The sequence below is a fragment of the Cyclopterus lumpus genome, chromosome 1, assembly GCF_009769545.1.
Source record: "Cyclopterus lumpus isolate fCycLum1 chromosome 1, fCycLum1.pri, whole genome shotgun sequence".
Classification (NCBI taxonomy): domain Eukaryota; kingdom Metazoa; phylum Chordata; class Actinopteri; order Perciformes; family Cyclopteridae; genus Cyclopterus; species Cyclopterus lumpus.
Window position 1 is genome coordinate 22,988,476 of NC_046966.1, and position 24,342 is coordinate 23,012,817.

The 24,342-nt window shown below is 44.1% G+C and overlaps 1 protein-coding gene across 2 annotated transcripts; it reads left to right on the forward strand.

Annotated features, from left to right (window-relative positions):
• The first annotated feature begins 5,029 nt into the window (after positions 1 to 5,029).
• LOC117731339 (E3 ubiquitin-protein ligase TRIM21-like) lies at positions 5,030 to 12,324 on the forward strand. Of its 2 annotated transcripts, none has more exons than XM_034533631.1 (2): positions 5,030 to 5,154; positions 9,802 to 12,324. In XM_034533631.1, the coding sequence occupies exon 2, from the start codon at positions 9,804 to 9,806 to the stop codon at positions 11,454 to 11,456; it is 1,653 nt and encodes a 550-aa protein (XP_034389522.1). In that variant the 5' UTR covers positions 5,030 to 5,154; positions 9,802 to 9,803; the 3' UTR covers positions 11,457 to 12,324. The 2 variants fall into 2 exon arrangements, with proteins under 2 accessions (XP_034389522.1, XP_034389513.1); XM_034533622.1 differs by lacking the exon at positions 5,030 to 5,154 and adding an exon at positions 9,117 to 9,219.
• The last annotated feature ends 12,018 nt before the right edge of the window (positions 12,325 to 24,342 follow it).

The following is a 24,342-nucleotide window of genomic DNA, read 5'->3' on the forward strand; positions in this document are numbered from 1 at the left end:
TCAGCACTCTACGACCGGCAACCCACCCCCACTACAACACCTCACAGCACCACACCCCCCAACGTGTCCCGTCACCAGGTGAGGAAGGAACTGAGGAGGATCAAGGTGAGGAAGGCCACGGGTCCAGATGGCATCAGCTCAAGGCTCCTCAAATCCTGCGCAGACCAACTGTTCGGGATAGCGGAGCACATCTTCAACTTGAGCTTGAGGTTGGGGAAAGTACCACTGCTATGGAAGACATCCTGCGTGGTACCGGTACCAAAGACCCCGCGGCCCAAGGACCTCAACAGCTATAGGCCGGTGGCGTTGACATCCCACCTGATGAAGACCCTGGAGAGGCTGGTCCTTGTCCATCTCCGCCCCCTGGTGAGCTCATCCCTGGACCCACTTCAGTTCGCCTACCAATCTGGCATCGGGGTGGATGACGCCGTCATCATCCTGCTGCAGAGATGCCTCTCTCACCTGGAAAAGGCTGGAAGCACTGTGAGAGTCATGTTCTACGACTTCTCCAGTGCCTTCAACACCATTCAGCCTTTGCTCCTGAGGGACAAGCTGAAGCAGACCGGGGTGGAACACCACCTCACTGCATGGATCCTGGACTACCTCACCAACCGTCCACAGTATGTGCGGATACGGGAGTGTGAGTCAGATCGGGTGTCCTGCAGCACAGGGGCTCCACAGGGAACCGTTCTGGCTCCATTCCTCTTCTCCATCTACACATCGGACTTCAAACACAACTCTGCCAACTGCCACCTGCAAAAGTTCTCTGACGACTCTGCGATCGTCGGCCTCATCTCGGCCGATGATGACAGGGAGTACAGGGAACTGAACCAGGACTTCTTAGGATGGTGCCAACGGAACCGCCTCCAGATCAACTCCAGCAAGACCAAGGAGCTGGTGGTGGACTTCCGCCGTGGTAAACGCTCTCCTCCAACACCAGTGAGCATCTAGGGACTGGACATTGAGATTGTGAAGTCTTATAAGTACCTGGGTGTTCACTTGAACAATAAACTGGACTGGTCTGACCACGCTCATGCACTCTACAAGAAGGGACAGAGCAGACTCTTTCTGCTGAGGAGACTGAGGTCCTTTGGGGTGCAGGGAGCACTCCTGAAGACCTTCTTCGACTCTGTGGTGGCATCAGCCATCTTTTATGGAGTGGTCTTCTGGTGCAGCGGCATCACAGCAGCTGACAGGAGGAGACTGGACAAACTGGTGGGGAAGGCCAGCAGCGTGCTGGGGTGTCCTCTGGATACTGTGTAGGTGGTGGGAGACAGGAGGATGATGGCCAAGCTATCGTCCCTGATGGACAACCCCTCCCACCCCATGCAGGGTACTCTGGCAGCGCTGCACAGCTCCTTCAGCCACCGGCTGATTCATCCCCGGTGTCTGGGGGAGAGGTACCGCAGGTCCTTTCTCCCCGCTGCTGTCAGGCTACACAACAAACTGAGCTCCCAGTAGGCCACAAACACTTGAACACTTTGGACTTCGCACTGAACAGCACTTTAGCCCAGTTGCCCAGTTGTGCAATACTAATACGTTTAAGTACTTTTTAAAAAAAAATTTTAATATTTTTTTTTTTTTTTTAATTTATTTTATACACTTTATACACTTAATACATTTTATTCTATTTCTACTCCGTCTGTATATATAATATTCTTCTTGTTTTTACTCTTTTATCTTAATTCTGTTATTATACTACTTGTTTTACTTATTACTGTGAATGCTGCTGTAATCCTGTAATTTCCCCACTGAGGGACTAATAAAGGATTATCTTATCTTATCTTATCTTAATGCATATTACTTCATGTGTGTGGGCATGTCTTCTAAAATCAATGATCATATCTTTGGTTTTCGATATGTTTAATTGAACATAAGACTCCTCACACCACTTCACAAAGTCGTGGATGACCGGACCGTGGCTGGTCTCATTGTCCTGGAGCCGACTGACAATAACAGAATCATCTGCATACTTTAAAATGGTCCTATTATCATACATACTCTGAGACATATTTGTGTACAGGACGAACATCCCTTGATCCTCAAATTCATCGCAGGAGAAGATGGTACAGCTAGATTTGACCTATGCTCAGTAAAAACATGTTCAGGTGAGGAACTTAGCTATCTGTGGACCGAAAAGTATGTTAGTACAGCTCATGGAGCCCATGATTCAGCAGCCAGCTGGTCTCAAATACCTGGTTTTACTCCACATTATCAACATGATCCTATAATGTTCTGTTCAAATTGGAAACATTGCATAGCTAACACAGGACCTTCAGATTGGGGTTATGGTACAGGTAAAGACATGAAGAATCGACTCAGCATAATTAAAGGAAGCCAACCACATGATTGTCCAAAACATGAGTGCAACCCTTTGTACCTCACGCTGAAGAATCCAAAGTTGTCTGATACTGGCATTTATGTTCTAGGTTCGTATCAGTCAGGTTCTGATCCGGTAGGACAATTTAAAATCCTAGTCCAATCTCCACCAAAAAATCTGACCACGCCCACTCCGACTCTGCCTGCCCAGCCAAATCCAGCCCTACAGAAGGGTCCTTTAGTTAAGTATTGGACCAACATTACTTAAAATGACCTATTAGCTATCGAAGCAGGCTTTGTCATTTCCCTGCCATAGACACACATCAAAGTGACCTTTCGACTGACTTAACAGATCTGACCCTGAAGGACTGAAATGCACTATTGCCCTTTTCAGTTCCTCCACTCCTCCCACAAAACAAGAATGCAAAACTCTTTTCCTGTTGCATCCTCCAGTTCAAAGTACTGCAACTCCAACATCCATCAATATATACCCAGGCAATTATACATGTTTTACACGTTGGGGTCCAAGACCTGATCTAGGCTCTCTGTCCAAAGCTTATTGTCATCATTAATCATTAATGTCCATACGGATGGGCTTAGCGCATCCTCCTTTAACAACCACAGTGTCCCGAGCTGACCTATGGTGGCTATGTGGCGATGACAAACTCCGTCCCAGACCCCCAGTTCAGTGGACAGGAACTTGTGCCTTAGCCCAACTGTTAATGCCATTCCAGATTCTCCCCATAGGAGCAAACCGCCCAACTAAGCAATCTGCAGATGACCGTTTACTCCACCGATCAAAACGAGCACAATCAGGCCCAGGAGGTTCATTTGACTCTCATGTGTACATAGACAGTATTGGTGTACCTAGAGGGGTCCCGGATGAATTTAAGGCTCGTGATCAAATCACTGCAGGGTTTGAATCATTGTTCGTATGGCCGACAATCAACAACAATGTAAATTGGATCAATTACATTTACTACAACCAACAGAGATCTGTTAACTATACCAGAGATGCAGTCAAAGGACTTGCTAAAGTAGATGCTACTTCACTTATGGCATGGCAGAACCGGATGGCTCTGGACATTGTAGAGTTGTAATGGTTTTTTATATATACTTGCACATGTAAATAGGAAAGTCCATGTTTTAAATTAATACATAAGAAAGATATGATAATCAATAAGGAATATTCTGAAGAATGTGTTAGGGAAACATGGGAGAAAAGTCACTGTCACTGTATAAGTATGTTACTGTATAAGTGTAATCACTGAATAAGTATTATTGTAACTGTATGCTGATTGTTTTATGTTTTATGGTTATCATAACTATAAAGATGTCTCAGGTATGAATGGAATGTATTGATCCAAGGAGGCGTAGTCAAAGTAGTGGTCTCCCTAAGTGACCGGAAGATAGGCATTTATTTTGAAGGAGCCCGTCTTACTGTTTAGGGCCGAAAGGGAAGAGATAAGGGAAGTAGCATCGTGGTTTATTGCTTAGAGAAGTCCGCCTCTTTGTACTGAAAGGCAAATAGCATGCTGTGTAGTTGAGGTATAAGCATGCATACCTAATACTAACCAATGGAGAAGCTTTATGCACAGTGTATGGATTGTACTTAACCTTTCAGAACTCTGTAAGGCATTTGTCCTCTCACGTGAAGGCGGTAGACAGTTAACTATTTTAAGAGATTTTTATTCATATAAATCGTTATTATAGCCTGTGGACCCAACGACACGTGAGCGCGCCCGGCTGGGACAGAAATATATGCTTATGATCCTTATTCTTTTATTAAATACTTTATATTTTAAATTAATGGTCTCAGGACATCTTTCAAAGCGCGGGAAGCTCAGAGTTTCGGTTGAACTTAACAATATTGTAAGAAAAATATACTTTAAGTGTAAGTTCTGTGCAATTACTTAAATGGACTTCTTTAAACTTTGTTTTCAAACATCTGTTTTGTAGATTTCAAAATGTATGCTCTAAATTAGCATTGAAACAATGTATTTAAAGCACATTTGATAAATACAGAGTTTTAATATACCACATTCTTCGTAATTATTAAGTAAACTTATTCATGCTATTATTTTTATATATTAATAGTGTAGTGGCCATTTGTCCAATGAATCAAAAACAAACATAAATCAAATTGCCACTGACGCACCATGGGTTTGTGGTTTACGCAGCCAAAAGAAAGCATTGTCCATTCAGGATTCCGTTTATCTGATAATTTATTTAACTAAACAAGCAAACAAACTAAAGAACAAAGGAACTCCTAACGCTGCCTCTCCTGCGCTGGTAAAAAACATCGGCCTACCCAGGTGCATGCTGGTCCTCTACATGCCTACTCCTACATATAACCACAGGTGCCCACAGTGTTACCCAATTAACGAACAAATGAACAACCAAAAGACTAAATATATCTAGACAACAACAATAAAGAATTAAACTAACTAAAAACTATCACAAGAAAAAAGCTATTCTAATATATCAAAACATCTAACCTAAATAAGCAAACAACCTGAATGATTAAACAATACTACTTGTCAATAAAACAACTAAATACTAATATCAATTAAATAGCTCCAACACATGGTATTAATCTCCTTGGATTTAAAACAAGACCACAGCGCTGCACGTAAGAGGCGGAGCCACAGGTAAGAGGCGGAGCCACACTGAAGAGGAGAGCTTCTACGTCACATTCCGGAAACGAAGCGTAAGTTGGTCAGAGTGGCAGAAACACTGCAGTCGAGACAAGTCTCTGCTTTTCTCTCAGAGACAATTCAAAGTGACGTCATCAGGTTTTTGTCAACAACACAACGGAGTCTCTTCCAAACACTGGTGAGTACATCTGATCATATTTACACCTTTAATAACCAGGATGAACACAACACTTTACCTTTACTCAGGCAGGAAGTTCCTCTCTTATCACTTCATACCTGATGAATTATTAACAATATAACTATGGCCGTCTGTCCAAAGTCCCGCTACACAGAAACTCACTTTAACAGCTTTAAACTGTCTCAGGAGGACCAACTCAGAACAACAAGAATCAAGAAAGGACAATTTCATTAAAAAAGTGCTATTTCTTTTTTTTAATCAAGAAAAAGACGGAAAAGACGTGTTTTTAGTTTGAGGCGGGAGATGTAGAGACTTTCTGCTGTCCTGATGTCAGTGGGGAGCTCATTCCACCAATGAGGAGCCAGGACAGCAAACAGGCGTGACTTTGTTGAGTGTATAGCTCGTAGTGAGGGAGTTACAAGCCGGGCTGGGGTATAAGGTTGGACCAGGTCCTGGATGTAGACTGGACCCGATCTGTTTGCAGCTCGGTACGCAAGTACGAATGTTTTGAAGCGGATGCGGGCGGCCACTGGTAACCAGTGATGGGAGCGGAGGAGCAGAGTAGTGTTGGTGAATTTAGGTTAAAGACCAGTTGAGCTGCTGCATTCTGGATGAGCTGCAGAGGTTAAATGACATTAGCAGGTAGACCTGCCAGGAGGGAGTTACAGTAGTCCAGACGTGAGATGACCAGAGCCTGGACCAGAACCTGTGCTGCCTTCTGAGTGAGAAGAGGTCATATTCTCCTGATGTTGTACAGCATGTACCTACAGGAGCGTGTTGTTGGTGTGAAGTTGGGAGAGTTGACTGTTGAGTGTGACACTGAGGTTCCTGGCAGTCGAGGTCGGTGTCAACACAAGTTATTGAAGGTAATAATCAGGTTGTGGGTGGGAGAGCCTTTCCCTGGAAGGAAAAGTAGTTCAGTCCTGTCAGGGATCATTTTCAGGAGGTGTGTGGACATCCACTGAGAGACGCCCACAGTTAGATGTCATCAGCATAGCTTTGGTAGGAAAAGCAGGAGCCGAGAGAGTTGGTGTACAGAGAGAAGAGGAGGGGGCCCAGGACGGAGCCTTGAGGGACTCCAGTAGTGACAGGACAAGGTTCAGACACAGATCCTCTCCAGGTTACCTGGTAAGTGCGGTCGTTGAGGTAGGATGAGAAAAGGGATAGAGGAAAGCCTGAGATACCCAGATCCTGAAGGGAGGAAGTAAGGATCTGGTGGTTCACTGTCTCGGTTGAGTGGCCGGCCTTGAAGCCAAACTGGTACATCACGCCAAGAAGGTTTTTATGGTGGAGAAAGGAGGACACTTGATTAAGGACAGCTCACTTGAGAGCTGGTTGAGGGTGGGTTTCTTTAGGAGACGGTTAACACTCGCCTCCTTCAGAGAGTTAGGGAAGCAGCCAGTTGAGAGGGAGGTGTTAATAAGATGGGTAAGAAATGGAAGAAGGTCAGAGGCAATACACTGGAGAATGTGAGATGGGAAGGGGTCAAGGGGGCAGGTGGTTGGGCGGGCAGAGGTTACCAAGGTAAGAACTTGATTGGGAGACAAGGGGCTGAAAGAGGAAAGCGACGGGGAAGAAGATGAAGTTGATGGAATTCTAGTTATAGAAGATGGATTAGTACAGTGGTTCCCAAAGTGGGGAGAGCGAGAGAGCGAGCGAGGGAGAGAGAGAGAGAGAGAGAGAGAGAGAGAGAGAGACACACAGCGACACAGAGCGAGAAAGATACGGAGCGACAGAGAAAGATAAAGATAAGAGAAGGAAGTATGTACAAAGATGGACAGATTTGTGACTGGTCTAAAGCGCAAATCCGATGGAACTTCTGTTACAGCCGCAACAGGCGACGCGACCACCTCGACAACGCCTCAAACTAAGGTAAAGGCAAGGAAATATAGCGAGGCATATCTGTCTCTGGGCTTCACAAGCACTATTGTCGGTCAGGATGAGAGACCCCAGTGTGTTTTGTGTCTTAAAATACTGGCGGCAGAGAGCATGAAGCCCACTAAATTAAAAAGACACCTGAAAACCCACCACCCCGAACATATTAACAAGCACCTTGAGTTTTTCCAAAAACAATTGGAAAACTGTCATGCCCAGCAGAGTCACTTTGAAAAAGCTGCATCTGTCCCCGTTAAAGCACAACTCGCTTCCTACAAAGTAGCCTACAGAGTTGCCCAATGCAAAAAGGCTCACACAATAGCGGAGGAGTTAATACTACCTGCAGCCATTGACATGGTTTCAACAGTTATTGATGAAGCAACTGCCAATAAACTGAAAACTATTCCATTGTCAAACAACACTATTTCAAGGCGTATCGGTGACCTCTCTGCAGACATGGAAGAGCAGCTTATTGAAAAGATGAAAGATGGTTGTTTTGCTCTGCAGATGGATGAGGCAACGGACAGCAGTAAAGACAGTTTGTTAATAGCATATGTCAGGTATATTGATGCGGAAGAAATAAAGGAGGATTTGCTTTTCTGCAAATATATACCAAACAGGGCCACTGCAGAAGAACTTTTTTAAATAATTGACGCCTATTTGAAAGAGGCAGATCTGAAGTGGGAGAACTGCGTGGGAGTCTGCACAGACGGGGCTCAGGCGATGGCTGGGAAACGCAACGGACTGCAAGCTCTTATCAGGCGCGTCTCTCCCAAAGCACAGTGGACACACTGCCTCCTTCACAGAGAGGCACTTGCCTCCAAAGAGCTAAGTCCCGAACTGAACTCAGTGTTGACAGATGTCATCACAACAGTCAACTAAAAACCAGACCCCTGAAATCCAGGATTCTAACATCAATATGTGAAGAAATGGGATCCGAGCACACAGCTCTGTTGTGGCATAGTGAGTCTAGATGGCTTTCACGAGGGAAGGTACTGTCCAGGGTTTTTGAGCTGAGGGATGAGATTAGAGTGCTCTTGACTGAAGAAGGGAATGACCTTGCCCACAAGTTTCATGATGAAAACTTCTTACAGAAGCTTGCCTATCTCAGTGATATATTTCAGAAGCTCAATGGACGGAATTTACAGTTGCAAGGCACCAACACTCATCTTCCACAGCTCACAGACAAAATAACATCTTTTACAAAAAAACTGAATATGTGGGAGAGAAGGCTTGCAGAGGGGAGTGTGGACTCCTTTGAAAACCTGAATGCATTCCTAGAAAACAATGAGCTGGAAAATACAATTATTCCATGTATGAAGGCTCATATCTCAGCCCTGCAAAAGCACTTTCACAAGTACTTCCCTGAGGATTCTGCCAAATATGACTGGTTACGAGACCCCTTTCAAGCAACTGCACCTGCAGACCTCAGTACCACAGAGGAAGAGCAGTACATTGACATAACATCTGACTCAACAAGGAGACTACAGTTCACATCCAATTCACTGGCTGTGTTTTGGATTGGAGTGGAGAAAGACTACCCACTACTAGGCCAAAGAGCTATGGGCATACTGTTGCCTTTTGCCACATCCTATTTATGTGAAACAGGGTTTTCTGCAGTTGCTGCAATGAAGACCAAATACAGATCAAAGTTGAACATTGAGAATGAACTGAGAGTAGCTATCTCCAACCAGCAACCCCGCTTTGACAAAATCTGTAAAGCAAAGCAAGCCCACACTAGTCACTGATTGATATATATGAATAGGAATATACATAGGAATATGATCACAAAATAATATGGTCCATGTAGACCTGCACACCTTGTTCATAATTGTGTTATTTTATTGTTTGAGAAAACCTGCTGTTCAATGTGAGGAAATACAGTATATGTTGTTTGCACTTTGTTTGAAATTAAGTTAATTGTATTTACAAATTATTTTATATATTTTTTATTTTATATATATTTTATTATTGCTATTTTTTTTCCCAGTTAAACAAACTGAAGAATAAACTGTGAAGTGATATGTACTTATTTTAGAAAGAAATACAAATATGTTATACAGTTCATGCATTATAATGCAATTCATTAAAAACCAAGAAAAATTTGTCTCTGCTTTTCTCTCAGAGACAATTCAAAGTGACGTCATCAGGTTTTTGTCAACAACACAACGGAGTCTCTTCCAAACACTGGTGAGTACATCTGATCATATTTACACCTTTAATAACCAGGATGAACACAACACTTTACCTTTACTCAGGCAGGAAGTTCCTCTCTTATCACTTCATACCTGATGAATTATTAACAATATAACTATGGCCGTCTGTCCAAAGTCCCACTACACAGAAACTCACTTTAACAGCTTTAAACTGTCTCAGGAGGACTTTAGTAACTAGGAACTGAATCTGTGGTTTTAAGTTCAGTCTCACTCCGACTTTCCTGCTTTTGTTACTGTTCATTGATCACTTCCTCTATTTCCTCTAGTAGTTTCACAATAAGAGTTTTCTACCAGGCTTTTATTGTGAAGCAGCAGGAGGAAATGTGATGTGTTTGTCATCACGTCAGCAGCTTTGTTGTCAGTGCTGTTCTTTAACTCACATTGGACTCATTCTGTGCTGCGTTGCAAGAGGAGCAAGGTTGAGTCTGTCGGCACGACTTTGATCTGGGTTGTTTACTCAAAAGTTAAAAAGATATAAAAAGAATCACACGTTTCCTTTTTTTAAACAAATAATTAATCTATTTATTATTATTATTTTCTTCCACAATGTGTGTAGATATGGCTGCTGCCAGCAATCTGCCATCTGAAGATCAGTTCCTGTGCTCCGTCTGTCTGGATGTGTTCACTGATCCAGTCACCACACCATGTGGACACAACTTCTGCAAGAAGTGCATCAATGATTACTGGGATACCAACAACCAGAACATGTGTCCAATGTGTAAAAAGGTTTTCATCTCCAGACCTGAGCTGCTCGTCAACACCTTCATCTCTGAGATGGTTTCTCAGTTCAGACAGTCGGCTCAACAGAAAGCCAGCAGCAGCAGCTCAGAGCAACAAGAGTCCAAACCAGGAGAAGTTCCCTGTGACGTCTGCACTGGAACCAAACTGAAGGCCCTGAAGTCCTGCCTGGTGTGTCTGGCCTCCTACTGTGAGACTCACCTGGAGCCTCATCTGACAATGTCAGGCCTGAAGAGACATCAGCTGATGGACCCTGTGGAGAACCTGGAAGACAGGATGTGTACGAAGCACGATAAACCTCTGGAGCTGTTCTGTAAGACCGACCAGACGTGTGTCTGCATGCTCTGCACTGTGTTAGACCACAAGATGCACAATGTTGTTCCTCTGAAGGAAGAATATGAAGGAAAGAAGGTCGAGCTGGAGAAGACAGAGGCTGAACTTCAGGAGATGATCCAGAAGAGACGACTGAAGATTCAGGAGGTCAAACACAAAGTGGAGCTCAGTGAGGAAGATGCAGACAGAGAGAAAGCAGAAGGTGTTCAGGTCTTCACTCATCTGAAGGAGTCTGTTGAGAGAAAACTGAACGAGCTCATCAATACGATAGAAGAGAAGCAGAGAACAACAAAGAAACAGGCTGAAGACTCCATCAGAGAGCTGGAACAGGAAATCTCTGAGCTGATGAAGAGAAGCACTGAGGTGGAGAAGCTCTCCCTCTCTGAAGACCACCTCCACCTCCTCCAGAGTGTCCAGGCCCTAAACATCCACCATCCACCACCCACCAAGGACTGGTCTGAGGTCAGTGTTCCTCCAGCATCATATGAGGGGACTGTGAGGAGAGCTGTGTCTCAGCTGGAGGAGAGTCTCAGTGAAAAGATGAAGAAGCTGGTTGCTGAAGTTGAGCTGAAGAGGGTCCAGAAGTTTGCAGTGGATGTGACTCTTGATCCTGAAACAGCTCATCCTCAACTCATCCTGTCTGCTGACGGGAAACAAGTGAATGATAGTGATGTGAGGAAGAATCTCCCAGACAACCCAGAGAGATTTACTAAATATATTTTAGTCCTAGCAAAGCAGAGTTTCTCTTCAGGCAGATTTTACTTTGAGGTTCAAGTTAAAGGAAAGACTGAATGGACTTTAGGAGTGACCAGAGAGTCGATCAACAGGAAGGGAGACTTCACACTGAGTCCTCAGAATGGTTACTGGACTTTATGGTTGAGAAATGGAAATGAGTATAAAGCTCTTGCTGGTCCTTCAGTTCTCCTCTCCCTGAAGTCTGGTCCTCAGAAGGTGGGGGTGTTTGTGGACTATGAGGAGGGTCTGGTCTCCTTCTATGACGTAGAAGCTGCAGCTCTCATCTTCTCCTTTACTGGCTGCTCCTTCAAGGAGAAACTCCTCCCATTCTTCTGTCCTAGTCTTAATTATGGTGGTAAAAACTCCTCCCCTCTGATCATCTCTCCTGTCAATCAAACTCCTTGATTCTTTTTTACCATCAGAAAGTCCCTGAACAATAATTCATTACCAACAATACATATTCACATTAAAGTAGTCTTCATACATCCAGTGTATTTATACACCAGACAAAGTTTTAATACTACAATACTGACACAGCGGTCAATATGTGGACACCAATCGATTAGAGACATAAAACAAAACAAACTGACGGACTGATACATTTTTAATAAAAAGACGTAATGTCATTTATGGTAATAAATGTACATATTTAGTGATAATATCTCTTGTGAACTTGTTTTCATCTGAATATGATGTGTCAGTAATCATTTGTGTCCCTCAGCAAGCTTCAGGGTTAAAACATAAAAGTATCTTTAAGTTTGAGTCACTCTTATAAAGGTTATTTTTCTATTGAAAGGCTTCTTAAAGAGACCTGAGAGCTCTGTGACGCTCTGAGGAGTTGAACTTGATTTAAGAACGTTAAGGTTGTAATTGTACTGATTTACATTTATTTTAGTTTTACATTCAGATCGTATTACTTGTGGACTGTGGGTGTAACTCTGTTGATCTCCACAGATGTTAACAGGGAGGATGTCTTTCCTCCAATTCTATTAAAGGAACATTTAGGGGGATTAATTAGCACCAATGGGATATAATATTCATAACTGTTATAATCAGTGTATTAACATGTTTTGGTGTTAGTAAACAAGGAAGAATAATCCACTCAGTTGAAATCTGCAGACAGACGATGTGGCTTTAAGAGAGATTGCATAAAATATATTCTTTCACCTTTTATACTTTTTTTACTTTTGACCTTTTATTCCATAAAATGTCCATATTGTCTGTACTACCTTTTCTTCTTCTTCATGTTTTCAATAAAAATCTTTCAATGGCGGTTCTGTCTGTGTATTAATACCATAATTACTAAATAGCATTGGTTCAGAAGGCTTCCTGTAGTCCATGACAGATTGTTTAACATAAGTAACTTATTCAAGCATTGAATCCTAAATCTTATTTCCTTATCTCTAAAACTCTGCTACAAGCAAACTGCCTGATTTATTAATTGTTTATCAGAAATGTATTGAGCAATAACTATGAAGCATTTTCTACAACATATGCACATATTCATAAGAGTGTAAAGATATGACCTCTCTGATGAACTCCAATGTTCTCATCTGGACTCCTGCAGAGACGACACAATTACTTACCTGAGCTTTCTGGTCCACTCAGTATTACAGGGGTCCTTAACCTGTTGAGGTGGTTGTATCTCCTTAAAACATTAATACAGAGAGAGAAGTATGGATGAATATCTTAAGCTGCAGTAAACCTGTCAACTGGATTTCATTATAATCACAAGGCACAACATGGCTTTGAAAACGTGGGTATAATAAATTATTACATGTTTTATGGGACTATAGAGAATGTTTGATGATTCTGCCTGAAAATAAATGACTGAAAGTGGAATAAAAAAAAGATGTTTGAAGAGTCAGAGTGAAATAGTTTGTAATAAAATACTTGTAATATCTTATTATATGAATAAGATGTCTTTATTATGTCAGTGTTGGAATAAATGTTAAATATTTAACTACAAAGTAAAAAAGTGTTTGATACTTTTTTTGCATTGAATCATACTGTTTGCTGAAATTGATTGGATGGCCTGTAGAAAAGGTTGATTTATGTCAGAGACTAAAAACAGATCCTGTAAAGTGAATGAAAACATCTTCTGTAATGAATGACATGACTCTGCTGTAAAGTATCACTGCAGTTTAAATAATGTGCAGAAGAAGAAACTTTTTGTTGAAGTTTTTATATTTTTATAGCTGCAGTCTTGTCCATAAAAACCCCAAAAGGTGTGTTTCCCTCCGGTGACCAGCAGGGGTCAGCAGAGCACACATCAGAGATGTGAAAGCTGGAAAGCGAAGCGCTGGCGAGGACTGTTCCAGATTCTACTGGCAACACGCACCGCAGTGAAGGTCGCCGAGAGAGACACTTCCCACTGCAACAAGGTCCCTGCTCCTGAGCTCGATCCAAACGAAGCACCAACACCGAGTGACGGACAGCCACCTGCTGCGTCACCTCCGAGGGAGCACCAGTAGACACGGACGAATAGACTCCGCCCTGTGTCTACCATCCAGGGATAAACAGAGGCCTGCTGTAAGATACGTTCCGTGCTACCTCTATCCACGAGACACGTCAACCTGCATGGGTCCACCCAAAGGCGGTTCATCGGCCAAAAAATGTTTTCCTGGAGACAAGAAAGAACTGTCCCCTGACTGCTGAAGCAAAGACTGTTTGAACCTTAGGAATTATATTCATCTTTTGTGTATTATCTGGAAGTGTTTTTCTGTACAGAACAATGCATGGCAAAGAGAACAAAGACTAAAATCACAATCACTGCGTTAATAAGTATTTTTACCTAAATATCATAGCTTTAAAATCTTGTTTCATTAAAAAGAAAAATGTAAGTAGTTCCAAAAGAGTGATAAACAGTGCCTTGAGTTTCTCTGTGCTAACAGAGATAACCAATAAGACCAGATTGCTGGGGCTGAATTCCATACAAGTCTGGTTGGCTGATTAAAACTTTTTTGTCGACATGGATGGGCCTGGGCCTAAACCATGGCATCCATTTCACAGAGTATGTGGAACGCGAGGCATTCTTGCTATGGTGTTCGTTGCTTCCCTCATAGTCGTCCTACCATTTGTGTGGCTACATGTTCAACACTTCAAAAACACCGACGACTCTCCGACCGCCTGTAACTCAACCAATTCAACCAGGACACACTCGATTGACCGCTTGTTTCGTTTCAAAAGATCAGACTTTGGTTTGGTTTGGTTACTTTATTAGTACCCGTAGGTAGACTTGGTTTGCAGTAGAAAACAAGGCATCCATCTCGACATACATTACAACAAACACATACAACCGGACAAACATGATAAAAGTACTCAAAGCTACAGATATAATTATAATAATAGTAATGTGTTAACCTGCGTGATGGCTGCGGGAACAAAGCTGGTTTTATACCGCTTTGTTCTGCACCGTGGTACTAAATATCTCCGTCTGGAGGGGAGAAGCTGAAACTCCCTGTGCAAAGGGTGGGAGTCGTCCCTTAAAATGGAGCCGGCTATCCGTTCTAACTGTCTGGTGTTCAGGGACTCTGGACTAAGTTGTGTCTCACCAATCAGCTTCCTGGACCATTTTATAATCTGATGCAGAGAGTTCCTGTTCTTTAAAGACAGGTTTCCAAACCATGACACCAAAGAAAAAGATCAAATTGATTCAATAAAAGCACGATAAAATAAAGTCATAATGATTTTGTTAATATGGAAGTGGGACAGTTTCCTTACACAAAACAAACGCTGGTGCCCCTTCTTGCACACGGCTTCACAGTTTGCTTCAAAGTTCAGTTTGGAGTCGATAATTGTCCCAAGATATTTATAAGATTGTATACATTCCACAGTCTGACCCTCCATCATCATGGGAAACGTGAGGTCTCTCTCCAACAAGATGGACGAGCTAGCGGCGCTAACTCGCCATCAGAGTGAATACCGGCAGTGTAGCCTCATGGTGTTCACGGAGACTTGGCTAACGGAGCTAATTCCGGACACGCACGCTACGCTGGACGGGTTCCGCATCATACGGGCGGACAGGACAGTGGAGAGCGGTAAGAGGAAGGGAGGAGGACTGGCAGTGTTTGTTAATGATAGATGGTGTAACTCTGGGCACATCACTGTTAAAGAGCAGACCTGCACAACGGACATTGAGCTGTTAGCTGTTAGCATGAGGCCATACTATCTGCCAAGGGAATTCTCGCATGTTGTCATGGTGGCTGCGTACATCCCCCCCTCTGCTGACGCTGAAGCGGCCTGTGACGTCATCCACTCAGCGACGAGCAGGCTGCTGACACAACACCCCAATGCCCTCCTCCTTCTCTCTGGGGACTTTAACCATGCCCCTCCGTCCTCCACTCTGCCCACATTCACCCAGTACGTCACATGCCACACCAGAGACAATAAGACACTGGATCTCCTCTATGCCAACACCAAGGAGGCATACTCATCATCACCTCTCCCTCCCCTGGGCCGATCTGACCACAACCTGGTGCACCTCCTGCCTGTGTACACCACTCTTGCACAGAAGCAGCCAGCTGTGACCCGCAGATAGACAATGGACCGATGGAGCCGAGGAGGCTCTGAAGGACTGTTTTGAGACAACTGTGTGGGAGGTATTCAGTGATGCCCATGGGGAAGACATCGACGGTCTCACCGACTGCATCACAGACTACATCAACTTCTGTGTTGAGAACACCGTACCCACCAGGACTGTACGGTGCTTCTCAAATGGCAAACCCTGGATCTCTCCAAAGATAAAGGCCCTCCTCAAGGAGAAGAAGAGGGTCTTTAGATCTGGCAACAAGGAGGCGCTGAGGACTGTGCAGAGAGAGCTGAGGGTGGAGATCAGGGAGGGTAAAGATGTCTACAGGACCAGGATGGAGGACCAGCTGCAGCAGAACAACACCATTGGGGTCTGGAAGGGCCTCAAGACAATTTCTGGGTTCAAGGGGCTCAACAAACAGCCTGAGGGGGACCATAAGTGGGTGAATGATCTGAACTCATTTTTTAACAGATTTGACCAGCCATCCTCCCCTCCCCCCACCCAGACCTCCCTGCTGCGGCCGCTGCAGCCCCCATCTTTTGCACCCCCTGCGGATTATTGCCCCCCCTCCCCCTGCACCTCCCCCCTTTCTACAGCACTCGGCCCCCCTTCACACCTCTCATACTCATACTCATACTCAGCACTCTACGACCGGCAACCCACCCCCACTACAACACCTCACAGCACCACACCCCCCAACGTGTCCCGTCACCAGGTGAGGAAGGAACTGAGGAGGATCAAGGTGAGGAAGGCCACGGGTCCAGATGGCATCAGCTCAAGGCTCCTCAAATCCTGCGCAGACCAACTGTTCGGGATAGCGGAGCACATCTTCAACTTGAGCTTGAGGTTGGGGAAAGTACCACTGCTATGGAAGACATCCTGCGTGGTACCAGTACCAAAGACCCCGCGGCCCAAGGACCTCAACAGCTATAGGCCGGTGGCGTTGACATCCCACCTGATGAAGACCCTGGAGAGGCTGGTCCTTGTCCATCTCCGCCCCCTGGTGAGCTCATCCCTGGACCCACTTCAGTTCGCCTACCAATCTGGCATCGGGGTGGATGACGCCGTCATCATCCTGCTGCAGAGATGCCTCTCTCACCTGGAAAAGGCTGGAAGCACTGTGAGAGTCATGTTCTACGACTTCTCCAGTGCCTTCAACACCATTCAGCCTTTGCTCCTGAGGGACAAGCTGAAGCAGACCGGGGTGGAACACCACCTCACTGCATGGATCCTGGACTACCTCACCAACCGTCCACAGTATGTGCGGATACGGGAGTGTGAGTCAGATCGGGTGTCCTGCAGCACAGGGGCTCCACAGGGAACCGTTCTGGCTCCATTCCTCTTCTCCATCTACACATCGGACTTCAAACACAACTCTGCCAACTGCCACCTGCAAAAGTTCTCTGACGACTCTGCGATCGTCGGCCTCATCTCGGCCGATGATGACAGGGAGTACAGGGAACTGAACCAGGACTTCTTAGGATGGTGCCAGCGGAACCGCCTCCAGATCAACTCCAGCAAGACCAAGGAGCTGGTGGTGGACTTCCGCCGTGGTAAACGCTCTCCTCCAACACCAGTGAGCATCTAGGGACTGGACATTGAGATTGTGAAGTCTTATAAGTACCTGGGTGTTCACTTGAACAATAAACTGGACTGGTCTGACCACGCTCATGCCCTCTACAAGAAGGGACAGAGCAGACTCTTTCTGCTGAGGAGACTGAGGTCCTTTGGGGTGCAGGGAGCACTCCTGAAGACCTTCTTCGACTCGGTGGTGGCATCAGCCATCTTTTATGGAGTGGTCTTCTGGTGCAGCGGCATCACAGCAGCTGACAGGAGGAGACTGGACAAACTGGTGGGGAAGGCCAGCAGCGTGCTGGGGTGTCCTCTGGATACCGTGGAGGTGGTGGGAGACAGGAGGATGATGGCCAAGCTATCGTCCCTGATGGACAACACCTCCCACCCCATGCAGGGTACTCTGGCAGCGCTGCACAGCTCCTTCAGCCACCGGCTGATTCATCCCCGGTGTCTGGGGGAGAGGTACCGCAGGTCCTTTCTCCCCGCTGCTGTCAGGCTACACAACAAACTGAGCTCCCAGTAGGCCACAAACACTTGAACACTTTGGACTTCGCACTGAACAGCACTTTAGCCCAGTTGCCCAGTTGTGCAATACTAATACGTTTAAGTACTTTTTAAAAAATTTTTTAATTATTATTATTATTTTTTAAATTTATTTTATACACTTTATACACTTTATACACTTTATTCTATTTCTACTCCGTCTGTATATATAATATTCTTCTTGTTTTTACTCTTTTATCTTAATTCTGTTATTATACTACTTGTTTTACTTATTACTGTGAATGCTGCTGTAATCCTGTAATTTCCCCACTGAGGGACTAATAAAGGATTATCTTATCTTATCTTATCTTATCTTATCTTAATGCATATTACTTCATGTGTGTGGGCATGTCTTCTAAAATCAATGATCATATCTTTGGTTTTCGATATGTTTAATTGAACCTAAGACTCCTCACACCACTTCACAAAGTCGTGGATGACCGGACCGTGGCTGGTCTCATTGTCCTGGAGCCGACTGACAATACCAGAATCATCTGCATACTTTAAAATGGTCCTATTATCATACATACTCTGAGACATATTTGTGTACAGGACGAACATCCCTTGATCCTCAAATTCATCGCAGGAGAAGATGGTACAGCTAGATTTGACCTATGCTCAGTAAAAACATGTTCAGGTGAGGAACTTAGCTATCTGTGGACCGAAAAGTATGTTAGTACAGCTCATGGAGCCCATGATTCAGCAGCCAGCTGGTCTCAAATACCTGGTTTTACTCCACATTATCAACATGATCCTATAATGTTCTGTTCAAATTGGAAACATTGCATAGCTAACACAGGACCTTCAGATTGGGGTTATGGTACAGGTAAAGACATGAAGAATCGACTCAGCATAATTAAAGGAAGCCAACCACATGATTGTCCAAAACATGAGTGCAACCCTTTGTACCTCACGCTGAAAAGAATCCAAAGTTGTCTGATACTGGCATTTATGTTCTAGGTTCGTATCAGTCAGGTTCTGATCCGGTAGGACAATTTAAAATCCTAGTCCAATCTCCACCAAAAAATCTGACCACGCCCACTCCGACTCTGCCTGCCCAGCCAAATCCAGCCCTACAGAAGGGTCCTTTAGTTAAGTATTGGACCAACATTACTTAAAATGACCTATTAGCTATCGAAGCAGGCTTTGTCATTTCCCTGCCATAGACACACATCAAAGTGACCTTTCGACTGACTTAACAGATCTGACCCTGAAGGACTGAAATGCACTATTGCCCTTTTCAGTTCCTCCACTCCTCCCACAAAACAAGAATGCAAAACTCTTTTCCTGTTGCATCCTCCAGTTCAAAGTACTGCAACTCCAACATCCATCAATATATACCCAAGCAATTATACATGTTTTACACGTTGGGGTCCAGGACCTGATCTAGGCTCTCTGTCCAAAGCTTATTGTCATCATTAATCATTAATGTCCATACGGATGGGTTTAGCGCATCCTCCTTTAACAACCACAGTGTCCCGAGCTGACCTATGGTGGCTATGTGGCGATGACAAACTCCGTCCCAGACCCCCAGTTCAGTGGACAGGAACTTGTGCCTTAGCCCAACTGTTAATGCCATTCCAGATTCTCCCCATAGGAGCAAACCGCCCAACTAAGCAATCTGCAGATGACCGTTTACTCCACCGATCAAAACGAGCACAATCAGGCCCAGGAGGTTCATTTGACTCTCATGTGTACATAGACAGTATTGGTGTACCTAGAGGGGTCCCGGATGAATTTAAGGCTCGTGATCAAATCACTGCAGGGTTTGAATCATTGTTCGTATGGCCGACAATCAACAACAATGTAAATTGGATCAATTACATTTACTACAACCAACAGAGATCTGTTAACTATACCAGAGATGCAGTCAAAGGACTTGCTAAAGTAGATGCTACTTCACTTATGGCATGGCAGAACCGGATGGCTCTGGACATTGTAGAGTTGTAATGGTTTTTTATATATACTTGCACATGTAAATAGGAAAGTCCATGTTTTAAATTAATACATAAGAAAGATATGATAATCAATAAGGAATATTCTGAAGAATGTGTTAGGGAAACATGGGAGAAAAGTCACTGTCACTGTATAAGTATGTTACTGTATAAGTGTAATCACTGAATAAGTATTATTGTAACTGTATGCTGATTGTTTTATGTTTTATGGTTATCATAACTATAAAGATGTCTCAGGTATGAATGGAATGTATTGATCCAAGGAGGCGTAGTCAAAGTAGTGGTCTCCCTAAGTGACAGGAAGATAGGCTTTTATTTTGAAGGAGCTCGTCTTACTGTTTAGGGCCAGGGAAGAGATAAGGGAAGTAGCATCATGGTTTATTGCTTAGAGAAGTCCGCCTCTTTGTACTGAAAGGCAAATAGCATGCTGTGTAGTTGAGGTATATGCATGCATACCTAATACTAACCAATGGAGAAGCTTTATGCACAGTGTATGGATTGTACTTAACCTTTCGGAACTCTGTAAGGCATTTGTCCTCTCACGTGAAGGCGGTAGACAGTTAACTATTTTAAGAGATTTTTATTCATATAAATCGTTATTATAGCCTGTGGACCCAACGACACGTGAGCGCGCCCGGCTGGGACAGAAATATATGCTTATGATCCTTATTCTTCTATTAAATACTTTATATTTTAAATTACTGGTCTCAGGACATCTTTCAAAGCGCGGGAAGCTCAAAGTTTTGGTTGAACTTAACAATATTATAAGAAAAATATACTTTAAGTGTAAGTTCTGTGCAATTACTTAAATGGACTTCTTTAAACTTTGTTTTCAAACATCTGTTTTGTAGATTTCAAAATGTATGCTCTAAATTAGCATTGAAACAATGTATTTAAAGCACATTTGATAAATACAGAGTTTTAATATACCACATTTTTCGTAATTATTAAGTAAACTTATTCATGCTATTATTTTTATATATTAATAGTGTAGTGGCCATTTGTCCAATGAATCAAAAACAAACATAAATCAAATTGCCACTGACGCACCATGGGTTTGTGGTTTACGCAGCCAAAACAAAGCATTGTCCATTCAGGATTCCGTTTATCTGATAATTTATTTAACTAAACAAAACAAACAAACAAAAGAACAAAGGAACTCCTAACGCTGCCTCTCCTGCGCTGGTAAAAAACATAGGCCTACCCAGGTGCATGCTGGTCCTCTACCTGCCTACTCCTACATATAACCACAGGTGCCCACAGTGTTACCCAATTAACGAACAAATGAACAACCAAAAGACTAAATATATCTAGACAACAACAATAAAGAATTAAACTAACTAAAAACTATCACAAGAAAAAAGCTATTCTAATATATCAAAACATCTAACCTAAATAAGCAAACAACCTGAATGATTAAACAATACTACTTGTCAATAAAACAAATAAATACTAATATCAATTAAATAGCTCCAACACATGGTATTAATCTCCTTGGATTTAAAACAAGACCACAGCGCTGCACGTAAGAGGCGGAGCCACAGGTAAGAGGCGGAGCCACACTGAAGAGGAGAGCTTCTACGTCACATTCCGGAAACGAAGCGTAAGTTGGTCAGAGTGGCAGAAACACTGCAGTCGAGACAAGTCTCTGCTTTTCTCTCAGAGACGATTCAAAGTGACGTCATCAGGTTTTTGTCAACAACACAACGGAGTCTCTTCCAAACACTGGTGAGTACATCTGATCATATTTACACCTTTAATAACCAGGATGAACACAACACTTTACCTTTACTCAGGCAGGAAGTTCCTCTCTTATCACTTCATACCTGATGAATTATTAACAATATAACTATGGCCGTCTGTCCAAAGTCCCACTACACAGAAACTCACTTTAACAGCTTTAAACTGTCTCAGGAGGACCAACTCAGAACAACAAGAATCAAGAAAGGACAATTTCATTAAAAAAGTGCTATTTCTTTTTTTTAATCAAGAAAAAGACGGAAAAGACGTGTTTTTAGTTTGAGGCGGGAGATGTAGAGACGTTCTGCTGTCCTGATGTCAGTGGGGAGCTCATTCCACCAATGAGGAGCCAGGACAGCAAACAGGCGTGACTTTGTTGAGTGTTTAGCTCGAAGTGACGGAGTTACAAGCCGGGCTGGGGTATAAGGTTGGACCAGGTCCTGGATGTAGACTGGACCCGATCTGTTTGCAGCTCGGTACGCAAGTACCAATGTTTTGAAGCGGATGCGGGCGGCCACTGGTAACCAGTGATGGGAGCGGAGGAGCAGAGTAGTGTTGGTGAATTTAGGTTAAAGACCAGTTGAGCTGCTGCATTCTGGATGAGCTGCAGAGGTTAAATGACATTAGCAGGTAGACCTGCCAGGAGGGAGTTACAGTAGTCCAGACGTGAGATGACCAGAGCCTGGACCAGAACCTGTGCTGCCTTCTGAGTGAGAAGAGGTCATATTCTCCTGATGTTGTACAGCATGTACCTACAGGAGCGTGTTGTTGGTGTGAAGTTGGGAGAGTTGACTGTTGAGTGTGACACTGAGGTTCCTGGCAGTCGAGGTCGGTGTCAACACAAGTTATTGAAGGTAATAATCAGGTTGTGGGTGGGAGAGCCTTTCCCTGGAAGAAAAAGTAGTTCAGTCCTGTCAGGGATCATTTTCAGGAGGTGTGTGGACATCCACTGAGAGACGCCCACAGTTAGATGTCATCAGCATAGCTTTGGTAGGAAAAGCAGGAGCCGAGAGAGTTGGTGTACAGAGAGAAGAGGAGGGGGCCCAGGACGGAGCCTTGAGGGACTCCAGTAGTGACAGGACAAGGTTCAGACACAGATCCTCTCCAGGTTACCTGGTAAGTGCGGTCGTTGAGGTAGGATGAGAAAAGGGATAGAGGAAAGCCTGAGATACCCAGATCCTGAAGGGAGGAAGTAAGGATCTGGTGGTTCACTGTCTCGGTTGAGTGGCCGGCCTTGAAGCCAAACTGGTACATCACGCCAAGAAGGTTTTTATGGTGGAGAAAGGAGGACACTTGATTAAGGACAGCTCACTTGAGAGCTGGTTGAGGGTGGGTTTCTTTAGGAGACGGTTAACACTCGCCTCCTTCAGAGAGTTAGGGAAGCAGCCAGTTGAGAGGGAGGTGTTAATAAGATGGGTAAGAAATGGAAGAAGGTCAGAGGCAATACACTGGAGAATGTGAGATGGGAAGGGGTCAAGGGGGCAGGTGGTTGGGCGGGCAGAGGTTACCAAGGTAAGAACTTGATTGGGAGACAAGGGGCTGAAAGAGGAAAGCGACGGGGAAGAAGATGAAGTTGATGGAATTCTAGTTATAGAAGATGGATTAGTACAGTGGTTCCCAAAGTGGGGAGAGCGAGAGAGCGAGCGAGGGAGAGAGAGAGAGAGAGAGAGAGAGAGAGAGAGAGAGAGAGAGACACACAGCGACACAGAGCGAGAAAGATACGGAGCGACAGAGAAAGATAAAGATAAGAGAAGGAAGTATGTACAAAGATGGACAGATTTGTGACTGGTCTAAAGCGCAAATCCGATGGAACTTCTGTTACAGCCGCAACAGGCGACGCGACCACCTCGACAACGCCTCAAACTAAGGTAAAGGCAAGGAAATATAGCGAGGCATATCTGTCTCTGGGCTTCACAAGCACTATTGTCGGTCAGGATGAGAGACCCCAGTGTGTTTTGTGTCTTAAAATACTGGCGGCAGAGAGCATGAAGCCCACTAAATTAAAAAGACACCTGAAAACCCACCACCCCGAACATATTAACAAGCACCTTGAGTTTTTCCAAAAACAATTGGAAAACTGTCATGCCCAGCAGAGTCACTTTGAAAAAGCTGCATCTGTCCCCGTTAAAGCACAACTCGCTTCCTACTAAGTAGCCTACAGAGTTGCCCAATGCAAAAAGGCTCACACAATAGCGGAGGAGTTAATACTACCTGCAGCCATTGACATGGTTTCAACAGTTATTGATGAAGCAACTGCCAATAAACTGAAAACTATTCCATTGTCAAACAACACTATTTCAAGGCGTATCGGTGACCTCTCTGCAGACATGGAAGAGCAGCTTATTGAAAAGATGAAAGATGGTTGTTTTGCTCTGCAGATGGATGAGGCAACGGACAGCAGTAAAGACAGTTTGTTAATAGCATATGTCAGGTATATTGATGCGGAAGAAATAAAGGAGGATTTGCTTTTCTGCAAATATATACCAAACAGGGCCACTGCAGAAGAACTTTTTTAAATAATTGACGCCTATTTGAAAGAGGCAGATCTGAAGTGGGAGAACTGCGTGGGAGTCTGCACAGACGGGGCTCAGGCGATGGCTGGGAAACGCAACGGACTGCAAGCTCTTATCAGGCGCGTCTCTCCCAAAGCACAGTGGACACACTGCCTCCTTCACAGAGAGGCACTTGCCTCCAAAGAGCTAAGTCCCGAACTGAACTCAGTGTTGACAGATGTCATCACAACAGTCAACTAAAAACCAGACCCCTGAAATCCAGGATTCTAACATCAATATGTGAAGAAATGGGATCCGAGCACACAGCTCTGTTGTGGCATAGTGAGTCTAGATGGCTTTCACGAGGGAAGGTACTGTCCAGGGTTTTTGAGCTGAGGGATGAGATTAGAGTGCTCTTGACTGAAGAAGGGAATGACCTTGCCCACAAGTTTCAT

What these genes read in the sequence shown, in the direction of transcription:
- LOC117731339 (XM_034533631.1), top strand. Translation starts at nt 9,804, where the DNA reads ATGGCTGCTGCCAGCAATCTGCCATCTGAAGATCAGTTCCTGTGCTCC.